This window comes from Trichoderma breve, chromosome 1, assembly GCF_028502605.1.
Source record: "Trichoderma breve strain T069 chromosome 1, whole genome shotgun sequence".
NCBI lineage: Eukaryota > Fungi > Ascomycota > Sordariomycetes > Hypocreales > Hypocreaceae > Trichoderma > Trichoderma breve.
Genome location: NC_079232.1, coordinates 4299356 through 4310865, shown reverse-complemented (window position 1 = coordinate 4310865; position 11510 = coordinate 4299356). Strand labels below are relative to the sequence as shown.

Sequence of the window (11510 nt, the reverse complement as noted above, 5' to 3'; positions counted from 1 at the left end):
ACGCGAGGTCATGTGACGTGTCAGAGATACCAGCAACCAGGGAGCAATTCGACAGGCTGAGCATGTCACTCCGACTTTTGGCAGCTCTCGTACCATTTTTGTAAGCAATATGGAGCACAGGCGCCTTAGTCCCTCTCTAGTCGGGCATCCACACAATCATGTCCCACGCATGGAGGGAATCAACACATCAATACAAGTCCAGCTCCCTTATAACACACTCCCTACCGTCTAATACATCTTGTCTCGTGTTTTTTGTGCCTGTGAACGCTTATAATCACCGTGACTAAGCAGCCAGAATACCGTAATACCTCCGTAACCCCCATAAAAAGTGCGCCGAGATCCGTCACCACCAAGCACTCGACTGTCCCCAATTAGGTCTAGCCGAAATCACGCCATCGATGGCTCTCCAGAACAAGAGCCGGAATATCAACGACATGCGTCCAACCTTGCTTTTCTTCCAACTACACTCTTCTTTTTTGCTGTAACAGGGGAGACGAGCTTGTATGCGATGAGGCGTTTCATTCAGTACCAAAAATGCTGTGCTTCGCTATATATCCGTCGCTGAGGACCGCTTCTCCTCCGCCATGGATGAACATGGCAGATGCTACCCAACGACACCCAGAATCATGAACTAAATCAATACAGGCAACAAGACGATTATGAGAAAGACATTACAAAACCAACGCCAAAACACCGCTTCCTATGAACCCGATGCACACGCTGCCAAGTCTGCTGCTTGCTACTCCTTGACCAGGCGGCCATACATCGAAAAGTACATGCAGCCAGGCACATGGCTTCGCTTGCCAGTCTTTTCATCAAAGATGTGGCAGCCTTCCCTTGCTACGTTGGGGGGAGTATATACTGAAGAGGTTGTTTGGTCAGGTCCAGCACAAGTGTCTTGAGGCTGCGATGCAACTTACAGTGCAACGAGACAGCGAAGTCGCTGCCACGGTTGGATACTCTATGGAGGCCGAGCTCGTCGGCCATGTATGTCACTTGGTTCTCCTTATATGTCTTCTCGGAGATGACAGTCATCGGTCCCTCGGGCTCGTCCTTCTCTGGGAAGGCGTAGCGAGTCTCAGTGAGATCGCCGCGCAGAATCTTCATGACGCAGTGCGCGTTTCCGTGGTCGTGGATGGGGCTGCCCTTTCCTGGGGACCAGACGAGTACAAGCTAGTTTGCTTCTTGTCAATACTGGGATGCACCTGTACGCGGTTTCGAGACATGACCTACCAGGTTGCTTTTGCCATTTCCCTCATCGACGAGGTTACGAGTGTATCCTCTGCTGCCGTCGCCAAAGGCATACTTGGACCACTTCATGTCGTTGCCATCATAGTCGCGCATAAGCTCCATTAGGAAGCCGACGTCGACATCGTCCGACGTCAAACCCGACGACGGGCCAAGGGCGTCCTTGAGCGCCAGCACGAGTTCTTCGAAGCGATCCCCCTTGTGCTCTACGACGTCGCTGACGCCACCGAGGGCTTGGCTGCTAGACACAACGTTGACGGTCATGGTTGATGGTATCTTTTGATGATGGCTATAGAGGATGGATTGTATAGGGATGTATGCTATGAGGGATCTAACGAATGGGCAATACAGAACGATACGACGAGTGCATTTATCAAGATCTCAGAGATACGCAACGAAAAGCGACACACCGACTGGGGGCGGGGATGACCGGTGTCTCTCGTGTCTGGTCAGCTGAGCGAAACCCCCGACGGAGGGTAGTGCAACCGGTGTCGGCCTGTCAAAATCCTCGATTGACCCTCAAGCCACACGAGAAAAAAAAGGGCAATGGTCAATGATCGCCTGTACGAGCAACGGCACAACGGGGAACGGGTACACCTGGCAACTATCGGTGGATTAGGCCGCGCAAGTTTTGCACAATCTGGTTGGACGGCCAGGCGCTAGGAGCGCACAATGGCCAGCCAGAGTTTAGGCGGTGCAGCGAACTGCTGACGCGCAGCCTCAGAGATAAAGATAACATGAGATTGCTACGAAATGATGACGACCGGACATTGTCAGATTCACGAAACCCCGATTCTGGACGTGGTTACTTTGCACATGAACTCGGTTTTCCAGCCTGGAATGTCACAGGTCTCACGGGAGGCTTTACGATAGGGACTCGAGCATCGAACTGAGACGAATGTTGGCAGATTTTTGGTGACTAGACGGACAGTATCCGCCAAGCGTGGGGCTTCGTGAAACCTGGTACATGCTCGGAGCAGTAGCGTCGTGCTAAGGGAAAAAGTTCAAGGGAACCTTGAGAGATGTTCAGTGACTGATTGCGATATGCGAATGGAAAGGGGGTTGGCAGAAGATCTAGAACTCTGTGCTCTCCTTACTCGCTATCGCCTTATCTGCCCCTGAGTTGTCAATTATTTATATATCTGAATTGATTGTAATTTTTTCCTTTGCAAGAATCGCAGACCTTGTCAATTTATGTATGTCTTATATTGGTGGCGCTGTTCCACTTATAAGATAAGATGCGGGATGGACGGAAAACGGACGAAGTACAAAGGTACAAGATCCAAGACACAGAATGACGGCAGCGGCTCGGGGTTCTCCGACATCCGCCGCCGACATCCGCTCTGGCAGTTTTAACTTTCGGTCACTCGGCACGGAACCTGGAGAGGTCGAATCTCAGTCAATATAGAGTTGAATTGGTGTCCACGGAATGTGCACCTCAAGTTCCACAAATATCGCCAAGCTTTTCAATAGGAGTTTGCTTGTGCTCCACTGTGTAACTTCCATGGTTGAGGCTTGGCTTCACCCGCATTGACTGAAGGATCTTTCATCTGATACTGTGAGACAGCATGTGTTGGGTTGCCTTTGCTGGTTGGACCTTTTTTTCTTCGACCAGTCGACTCACGAGCCAGTATGGCAAAGCGCACGGGTAAAAAAAAATTACTAGAAAGAAAATTGAAAAGAAAAAAGAAGATCTGCACAGCGCAACGCATGGCTGCTGCTGCTACAAGGTGGATTGCAATGATATGTGATGTACTTGATGGAGAACTAAGGACCGACTGCCACGTAAAGAACGGAACTGCTGGGCCGGGCTTATGTGTCCAGAGTATGCCATGTGGGCGAGATGAGATGTCAATTGGATTGCATTCCCAGAAGAGTCCTTATCTCCGGTATGATATCCATCTCCATCTGGTTCGTGATGCACCTCGGGAGTAAATGATATTTGACCCTAGACATATATTGACGTTGTTGGTGAATATAAACAAATCGTACCTACTCGTAGCTATAAGCATATCGATGGCGATAAAATTAAATTCATAAAGCTATTTGAACCCTTCAACCTCAATTGCTACAGCCATCTAAGTCATGGTGAAGCTGTTGCTTGGGTCATCTCGTATCTTACCTTAATCACGAAAGCCGTAACTTGACTCGCAACAAGAGTGGAGAGCTGCAATCTTCGTTGTCTAACATCTTTTCACTTGCCGTATCGCATCTCATCTCCGGCTTCACTTCCAATCTATTCTTACAAAGATCCCAAAATCATCGTCATCACGGCTAGCATCACCACCGCAATGTATCCGCTCCCCTTCTACCCGATGCCGCAATAACCGTTTGAGACCAAAGAAACAATGTCAAAGACAAATTTCAGCTCGGCACTTCCATCCAGCACTCATCATCACAAACCCGCATCTCGGCCCGTCGCCCAAACGGAACAAAAAGGCAGCCCTGGTCAGCCATATCCATCTCCCACCGACAGCCGCTCCCCATCACGCCCCGATGCCGAGCTTTCCCCAGATTCGCAGCCGCCAAAAGAGCGAATAGCGGCGGCCCATGTGAATCATGTTTGCACGTCAGAGGGCTGAGCAGCTACCATTAAGAAAAAAAAAACTGGATTTGTAGCTGCTAGGCAATCTTCTAGAATCTGATACTGGTGGATCCCCCATCGCCGACCGGTTCATCGCAGGTGAAGGGAAGAAAAAAAAAGGGTCTTCCGTACCTGGACGGCCGGCTGGCCGGTGCATCATCTGACTAGGGGGCGAACAAACCAATTAGTCAAAGAAAATTCTTTTGCCTCAGTAGCTATGACTAGAAGGTTTATATAACGGCAGACCGGCAACTCGATCCCATTCACATGAAAAGGGAGAAGCAATTCAATTCATTCAATCTCGTCACTTGCCCCTATTCCCGGAAAGTAAATCCTTCGGCTCACTCATTCCGACGAACCGCTACGGCTGCATCTTTTGGTGGCTTACATACAACAAATATAACGTCATAGCGAACGCCCCGAATACCGAAAGGCTATGCCTAAAGCAATAGTCTCAAGACATTCATAAATACGACGATTGGACGACGACTTCAAATTTTTATTAACATCAATTGAAGTTTCAGTACTTTTACAACTATCAGCTTGAATTGCTCTTTGGTCTCATTGGAGACTCTCCATCATGATGGCGACTACAACAGCCAGGCCGGCAGATGCTCAGCTCGGAACAATAACCGAGAAGCCGCCACAGCCAGAAAACAATACCAACAACAACGACAACAACGACAGCAGCAGCAGCGATGATGATGCCAATACTCCCGATACTCCTCCATGCCCTTCAAAATCAAGACCCTGCAAGAATAACCGCGGCTGGCGCAAAATCGTCCGCAACTTTACTCCATCGTAAGTCTCACATACACTCCAACCGCTCACTTACACACAATACAACCACCCATTCCTCAAAGAAAAAAAAAAATCAACCCCCAGCATTTGAACTCGGTTTAAACTAACACAACAATCTCAAAAAGATGGTTCGCCGTAAACATGGGCACGGGCATCGTCTCCATCCTCCTCTTCAACCTCCCCTGGAACGGCTACTGGCTACACATCATCTCCTACATCTTCTTCGCCTTAAACATCCTGCTCTTCACAATCTTCTGCATCATCTCGCTACTACGATATACGCTCTATCCTGAAATCTGGATGGCCATGATTTCACATCCCGCGCAATCTTTGTTCCTGGGCTGCTTCCCCATGGGATTTGCCAGTATGTCACCTCCCGTCTCATCTCATCTCGTCTCAACACCAACTAACTAACTTACCAACTCTTCAGCCATCATCAACATGATGATCTTCGCCTGCGCCCAATGGGGCCCCTGGCTCATCTACCTCGCCTGGGCATTCTGGTGGATCGACGTCCTCGTCTCAATGGCAACCTGCATCTCCATGCCCTTCATCGTCATGCACCGCCACCGCCCCGGCCTCGACAAGACCACCGCAACCCTCCTCCTCCCCATCGTCCCCGCAGTCGTCGCCGCTGCCACGGGAGGCATCGTCGCCGACGCCCTCCCCTCGTCCAGCCACGCCTACGCAACGCTCATCGTCTCCTACGTCCTCTGGGGCATCGGCCAGGCCCTCTCCGGCTGCGTCATGGCCCTCTACTTCCACCGCCTGACCATCCACTCCCTCCCCCCTCGGGAAGTCATCGTCTCCGTCTTTCTCCCCGTGGGACCTCTCGGCCAAGGCGGTTTCGGCATCCAGCAGCTCGGTAAAGTCGCCCTCAAGGTGATTCCCCAGACGGAAATGTTTCACGTCGCTGGCGTCGATCCCACGCGAGGCGCAGAGTTCCTCTACTTCCTTGGCATCTTCTTCGGCATCGTCATGTGGGGGTTCGCTCTCGCCTGGGTCTGCTTCGCCCTCATCAGCCTCAGGACCACGCGCCAGTTCCCCTTCAACATGGGCTGGTGGGGATTCACTTTCCCGCTCGGCGTATGGGGAACTTGCACCAATGCCCTGTGGAAGAATCTGGGCAGCGAGTTCTTCAAATATGCAACCATGGTGAGTTGCCTCCCTCTCTCTGTGTCTGTATGACCTATCTTGTGGAAAACGTCCATCTAACCCACTGTTTGCTAGATCATCTCTCTAAGTGTCGTCCTCCTCTGGATACTCGTCAGTCTGAGGACTTTACAGCTCGTCATCACGGGCGAAATGTTCTTTGCTCCCTGCCTCAAGGACCTCCGCGAGAAGGAAGAACCTCCCACCGACAGCGAAACTGTTTGAGCATTACTATTTTCCTTTATTGAATATTTTCTAAATCTACCATCATCATTGGGACACCAGGTAAAGGGTCACAAAAGCATGAGTCATGTCATCGGAGTACACAATTAGGGTGTTTTCAACAAAATCATCTTCCAATATTATTGTTGTTATAAGAAGCATTTAACGTGGGCAATGGCGCAACGGGTTGCGGTTTTTGGAACAAGATTAGTGGTTTGGCAGCATCAGGCGATACAACTTTAAGTACCCTAGACTAATACGCAAAATAAAAATGCACGTTGAATATGATATCAAAGGTATTACTTCAATATGGGAGACGTAATTGACATGCTTTTTACAATGCTCACTCGCCTGTCTATCCTCTCTTCTAGTCAAACAAGAATTCTTTCAAAAAGAATTGCTCTCCGATATGTAAAAATACATTGTGTCCGGTTTACCTAAGCCATCTTGCGTATGCCCAGCGAATCCTCTCTAGAGCCTTTGCTTGAATGTGCACCCCCTTGACATTCGCAAGGTCGTCCAGATCCTCCAAAAACTCCTTCTGTATGTTATCTGGCATCAGCTTACTAGCCAGATTACGAAGCACGTGAACCTCGCACAGCAAAAGGCCGTGATCCTTGTAGGACAGGACATTGTTCTCCGTTGGTCTCGCCTCGGATAAGATACGGTCAATGTTTCGAAGGATGCGAATGGCCTTGCCAGAGGCTTTGCTATGGCGCCGTCCAGATCGGCCGCCAAAGATGCTGCGGAAGTATTGGAAGACGCCAAAGGAAACAAACACACCAGGAGTCAGTCCCACAAAGCCAAAAACCAGCTCTTGGCTCTTGAGGAGCGAATCAATGCCGGTCATGGCCACTTCGAGGTCAACCTTTGTCTTCTGAACCTGGATTAGGAGAGATCGGACAAGATCACCCCGGACGGCACCGACAAAGGGGCTTCTCAAGTCTTGCTCGTACGCTCGAAGAACCGGGGTCACGTCGCCTTCAGCCACTTTAGAGCGAATGTCTGCGATTTGGGATTCGGTGATGGATGAACCACCAACAGCAAAGTGAGGCTTGTCGGTGGCAAAGTCGACAACCATTCGCTCCAGGCTCTCTCGATCGGCCTTGAGGCTGTCTCTGCTCATAATGGCAATTTCACTCGTCTCATCGTGCCGAATCGTCTTGATAACCTTTTCGGTTGGCTCAACGACCCAATGAATCCAGAAATCTCGCAGCGTGCTTCCAAAATCCGTGATCCATTGGATAATATCTGCTTTGCGGTTGACCAAGATCTTAAGAATGGTAGTAGAAGACGTAAGACCGATGAGAGCCGGCAGCCAGTATCGAATAATAACCGGCGGTCGACCGTTTTCATTAGCAAGAGTCTGCATGGCGTTGATATGTTGGGGTAGCGTCTTGTCAATTATCTGAAGCAGTCGGCGAGCCAGGGTGCTTGGGCGATAGGGAGTCATGTCTTCCTCGACATGTACAGATAGCTCAGCGTCTTCTTCGACACCGGCAAACACCTTTTCCTCAAAGTCATGAATATTGGCTTCCAGGCTGCATGCCTCCTTGAGAACCATGTCCATCAATGCTACGCTGCGCTCAACGACCCCCTTAAGGTCTTCATGATCCTGCGCCCCAGCTCTCTCATCGTCGTGGCCTAGCTGAAGGCCTTCATCCATGAGCACTCCGAGACCGCTGGCTGTCATTTCCCTCAGCTTTCGCAAGTGCGCCTGTTTGCGCCTAGCCTCGGCTCGACATAGAGCAACGGGCGAGAGTACTTTTCGCTGTATGTTGGCAAATGAGTGCTCCCGAATGCTGTCCCGAACAACGCCGTAGAATCTGCTCCATGGCTGTGAGATGGTGGATCGTGTAGACTCGACAAGCTCGGCCGAAGCCTCTGCAGCAGACAAAGAGCGTAATCGTGCCCGGCTGGCTTGGTATATGTCATGCGACCACGCCAACAGCCGGAGAGGAGATGTCTGTACCGCGTAGATACTGCTATAGCTGTAGGAGCTCAAGACTCCATCCCAATACCACAAATCATCGCTCAACGGGACAATACGATCAACCAGCGTGTTGAGAATAGCTCCATAGACCTGAACCGTCGCTTTGGAGACAAGGAGCCACTCGATTTCGTTCTCATACGGTGTCTTGGTTTGTGCATAAGCCCCGCCTGCGGTGCCATGACCCTTATTCGCTATCGCAGGAATGCCTGATTCGTCGAGGAGGAGTTTAACACGTTCGAGAGAGAGTAGCGGCTGAGAAGACGAGGTGGTGCTCAGTGAGCGAATGATGCCTAGCAGACGGTCCAGGTGCGGAACGTCCAGCGCCTCTGTGACGGCAAAGGGGTGCCCAACTTCGGAAACCCCATCTTCAGAAGCCTCTTCGGATAGGACAGGGAGACGGTCGAGGTAGGCATCCAGTCGCCGCACTTGGCTGTTGCAAGAAAGAGATTAGCAAAGTCAGCACAGCAGTAGCTCGCTCTAGAAGCTGTTGGAGGGGGGCTGCAAACTCACTCGGCAACCAGCGACATGGTTTAAAATTGTATGAGCCGATGAAACGATCAGACAAGCGAACGGTCCGGCTGTCTCGACCAGGGCTAGGTTAACCTTGCTGAATCTGCATCGATCTGGGCTGGAGCTGGACCAGGTTGCGGGTGGAGTCGAATCCGGAGGTGCTTGGACGATAGTCAGACCATCACACCACAGGCAGCGTCCGGAATTACAGCTGGCCGAGAGTAAACAGGTAACAGGTGGGCGCGGCTAGTATTATCGATCCATCCGCGGTTTGCTGCTCTGCGAGAGGAGGAGAAGAGAGGAGGAGGAGGAGCTTCTGCGTGGGGCAGTTTGTGCCCGAATTTTTCCTGAGCTCCAGAATATGGAAACGCCGCGATTGATTGTTGGATGGCTCGTACTCGGAGCGACAAACGAACAGCTCACGTCATGCACAGGAATAGGGGGAAGAGGATGAAGCTAATGTCGAGATGTCGAGATGATGGAGGGGATGAGGCGAGAATGGCTGAGCAGAATTGCGTATTCTCTTATTGGGGTGCTGATGTGTTTAACTGTCCAGTGCCTTGTTGGAGCTGCACTTGGCTGTGATGTCACTACTGTCGCCTATTAGAGGCTTAAATGCGATAGGTGTTATGGTGTGCTAAAAACCACTTGAGTGGCCACTGTAGAATTTAATGCCTTTGATGAGATCATAGACAGCTCCAGTAGTTGCAACTCCAAAAATCAAACTGGACCCCAAAATTTGGAATACTATTACTGTAAGTGCGCGTACATACAGCACATGGGCACTTGATGGCAATATTCAGCGTCAGGCAGTTCTACATACATGGAGCCCCTATGTAGATCTGCCCCATCCAATTACCAGGTCTCCGATAAAAAAGCTGCCCAAAGTGGCGGGTGCATGTCGCTCGCGTACTGTAGCCCTGCCTCTGTCTATCCAAAAGAAGATATATGGGCAAAGCACAGTACAGCACCCCTGGCACCTTGTTTAAAAAGATAAAATTAAATAAACAAAAAAAAAAAAAAAAAAAACTTGAGAATGCCGCAAACTATCTCACAAAAGATGCCGAGCGGCGGCCGCTGCTGCCACGCACGTGGAAGCGGTCAGTGCCAAAGACGAGCAAAATGGGGTCAGCAAAGCATCAAGATCAGATCAGAAGGCAAAAGAGAGCTAGCTGAGTTTGTATGAGCTCGTATGTACGAAGGAGAGATTGTGTGCGTGTGTGTGTGTGCTCTCATCGCGAGAACGAAGCACCAAGCCACACAAATTCGCCCAGATTGTCTCACTCCGATGCGAATACGAATGCGGCCCATGCAGGAACACCCTCCCGCCACAGCCTATCACAGCGCATCAGCGCCCAACCACGGCCTATCACGCCGCAGCAATTGCGCGAGGCTGCGCGGGCCGTGGGTAGCTCCGATTCGATTCGCACGCATTTGAATCCCCAGAGCACGGAAACTCTTGTTCCCTTGTGGGCTCATTGCGCGGGTCCATAATTTTTTTCCCAATGTAATGTTCTTTTTGGCCACACAAGTCCATCTCCTGACTAGCCGTTAGCACGGCCAATGAAAGCCTTCAACTCTGCGAACCGACGATAAAAATCTCCCTTCTCGCCCCCACTGCCAGTCCCCTAATACGCTTGTCCTTTCCTCAAGCTCATCTCCTTATCTACACCAGTCTTCCGCTCCTTTGTTTCTAGGAGCTTTTCTTTTCTTTCCCACATCCCCTCAACAAGTTTGGAAGATATCTCAACAGCATCTCACCAATTGGGCCTCAACCATGGACGTGGCGTAAGTGAGCCGCGTTTGCACCTGGCTGGCCAATTTTCTAACCCGCCATCTTTAATAGGAGCGCGACTTTCACCGCGTTGAACCAAACGCAGGGCTACTTCAACGTCCTCGAAGAAGTTGGCAAATACAATGTTCAGCTTAACTACTTTGAGCGCCTCTGGGCTGTACGTTTTGCACTCTCGACTTTTTTTTCTTCGCTTTTTTTCCCTACGCGAATCCGAGAATAAAGACTAACTCGAGAGTTTTCAGGCTTGGTACCTCTTCATGCAGAATGACACTCTGGCCACCGGCATCATGAGCTTCGTCATGCACGAGGTCATCTACTTCGGCCGCTGCATTCCCTTCATGATCATGGACAAGATCCCCTACTTCCACAAATACAAGATTCAGTCTCAGAAGATCCCGACCCTCAAGGAACAGTGGGACTGCGCCGCCATCGTCCTCATCAGCCACTTCACCGCCGAACTGCCTCAGATCTGGTTCTTCCACCCCGTCGCCACCTACTTCGGCATGGACTACGGCATTCCGTTCCCCTCGCTCTTCACCATGGCCTGGCAGATTGCCATCCTCTTCGTCATGGAGGATACCTGGCACTACTGGTTCCACCGCGCTCTTCACTACGGCCCTCTCTACAGGAGCATCCACAAGATGCACCACCTGTACTCTGCTCCCTTTGGCTTGGCTGCCGAGTATGCTTCGCCCATTGAGACTGGTCTCCTCGGACTTGGTGTCGTCGGATCTCCCATCCTTCTCCTTGCCATCACCGGCGAGCTCCACCTGCTCACCATGTACGTCTGGATCGCCCTCCGTCTTCTGCAGGCCATCGATGCCCACAGCGGCTACGACTTCCCCTGGAGCTTGCGCCACTTCCTGCCTGTCTGGGCCGGTGCCGACCACCACGACATGCACCACGAGAAGTTCATTGGCAACTACGCTTCCAGCTTCCGCTGGTGGGACTACATGCTCGACACCGAGGCCGGTGCCGATGCCCACAAGAGACGCCGTGAGAAGAAGTTGGCCCAGATCAAGGCCAAGAAGGCTCAGTAAACGGGTCTGGGTTCGCCCGGCTTGTTTGAAGCAGAGTTAATGGAGACGATTCAGTTTTTCAAACCGACAACGAAAACGGAGGCACGATTTGAGAAATGCACATACTTGATGACAACAAAAAAAGAAGGATTAGATTAATAAGTCAGCTATGGCCTGGCTGCGGCA

At 51.0% G+C, this 11510-nt stretch overlaps 4 protein-coding genes across 4 annotated transcripts; 2 read left to right on the top strand and 2 right to left on the bottom strand.

The window, feature by feature from the left end:
* Window positions 1-739: 739 nt before the first annotated feature.
* T069G_01296 (cysteine dioxygenase type I domain-containing protein) lies at window positions 740-1512 on the bottom strand (the record flags this gene model as incomplete). Its single annotated transcript, XM_056168506.1, has 3 exons — window positions 740-861; window positions 921-1173; window positions 1234-1512. 3 exons carry the CDS (start codon window positions 1510-1512, stop codon window positions 740-742), a joined length of 654 nt encoding a protein of 217 aa, XP_056033822.1.
* Window positions 1513-4412: 2900 nt separating this feature from the next.
* T069G_01295 (voltage-dependent anion channel domain-containing protein) lies at window positions 4413-6010 on the top strand (the record flags this gene model as incomplete). Its single annotated transcript, XM_056168505.1, has 4 exons — window positions 4413-4633; window positions 4759-4997; window positions 5064-5788; window positions 5864-6010. The coding sequence occupies 4 exons, from the start codon at window positions 4413-4415 to the stop codon at window positions 6008-6010; spliced, it is 1332 nt and encodes a 443-aa protein (XP_056033821.1).
* Window positions 6011-6440: 430 nt separating this feature from the next.
* T069G_01294 (ATP synthase regulation protein NCA2 domain-containing protein) lies at window positions 6441-8527 on the bottom strand (the record flags this gene model as incomplete). Its single annotated transcript, XM_056168504.1, has 2 exons — window positions 6441-8430; window positions 8511-8527. The coding sequence occupies 2 exons, from the start codon at window positions 8525-8527 to the stop codon at window positions 6441-6443; spliced, it is 2007 nt and encodes a 668-aa protein (XP_056033820.1).
* A 1760-nt stretch (window positions 8528-10287) lies between these two features.
* T069G_01293 (fatty acid hydroxylase superfamily domain-containing protein) lies at window positions 10288-11345 on the top strand (the record flags this gene model as incomplete). Its single annotated transcript, XM_056168503.1, has 3 exons — window positions 10288-10298; window positions 10357-10462; window positions 10548-11345. The coding sequence occupies 3 exons, from the start codon at window positions 10288-10290 to the stop codon at window positions 11343-11345; spliced, it is 915 nt and encodes a 304-aa protein (XP_056033819.1).
* Between the last annotated feature and the right edge of the window lie 165 nt (window positions 11346-11510).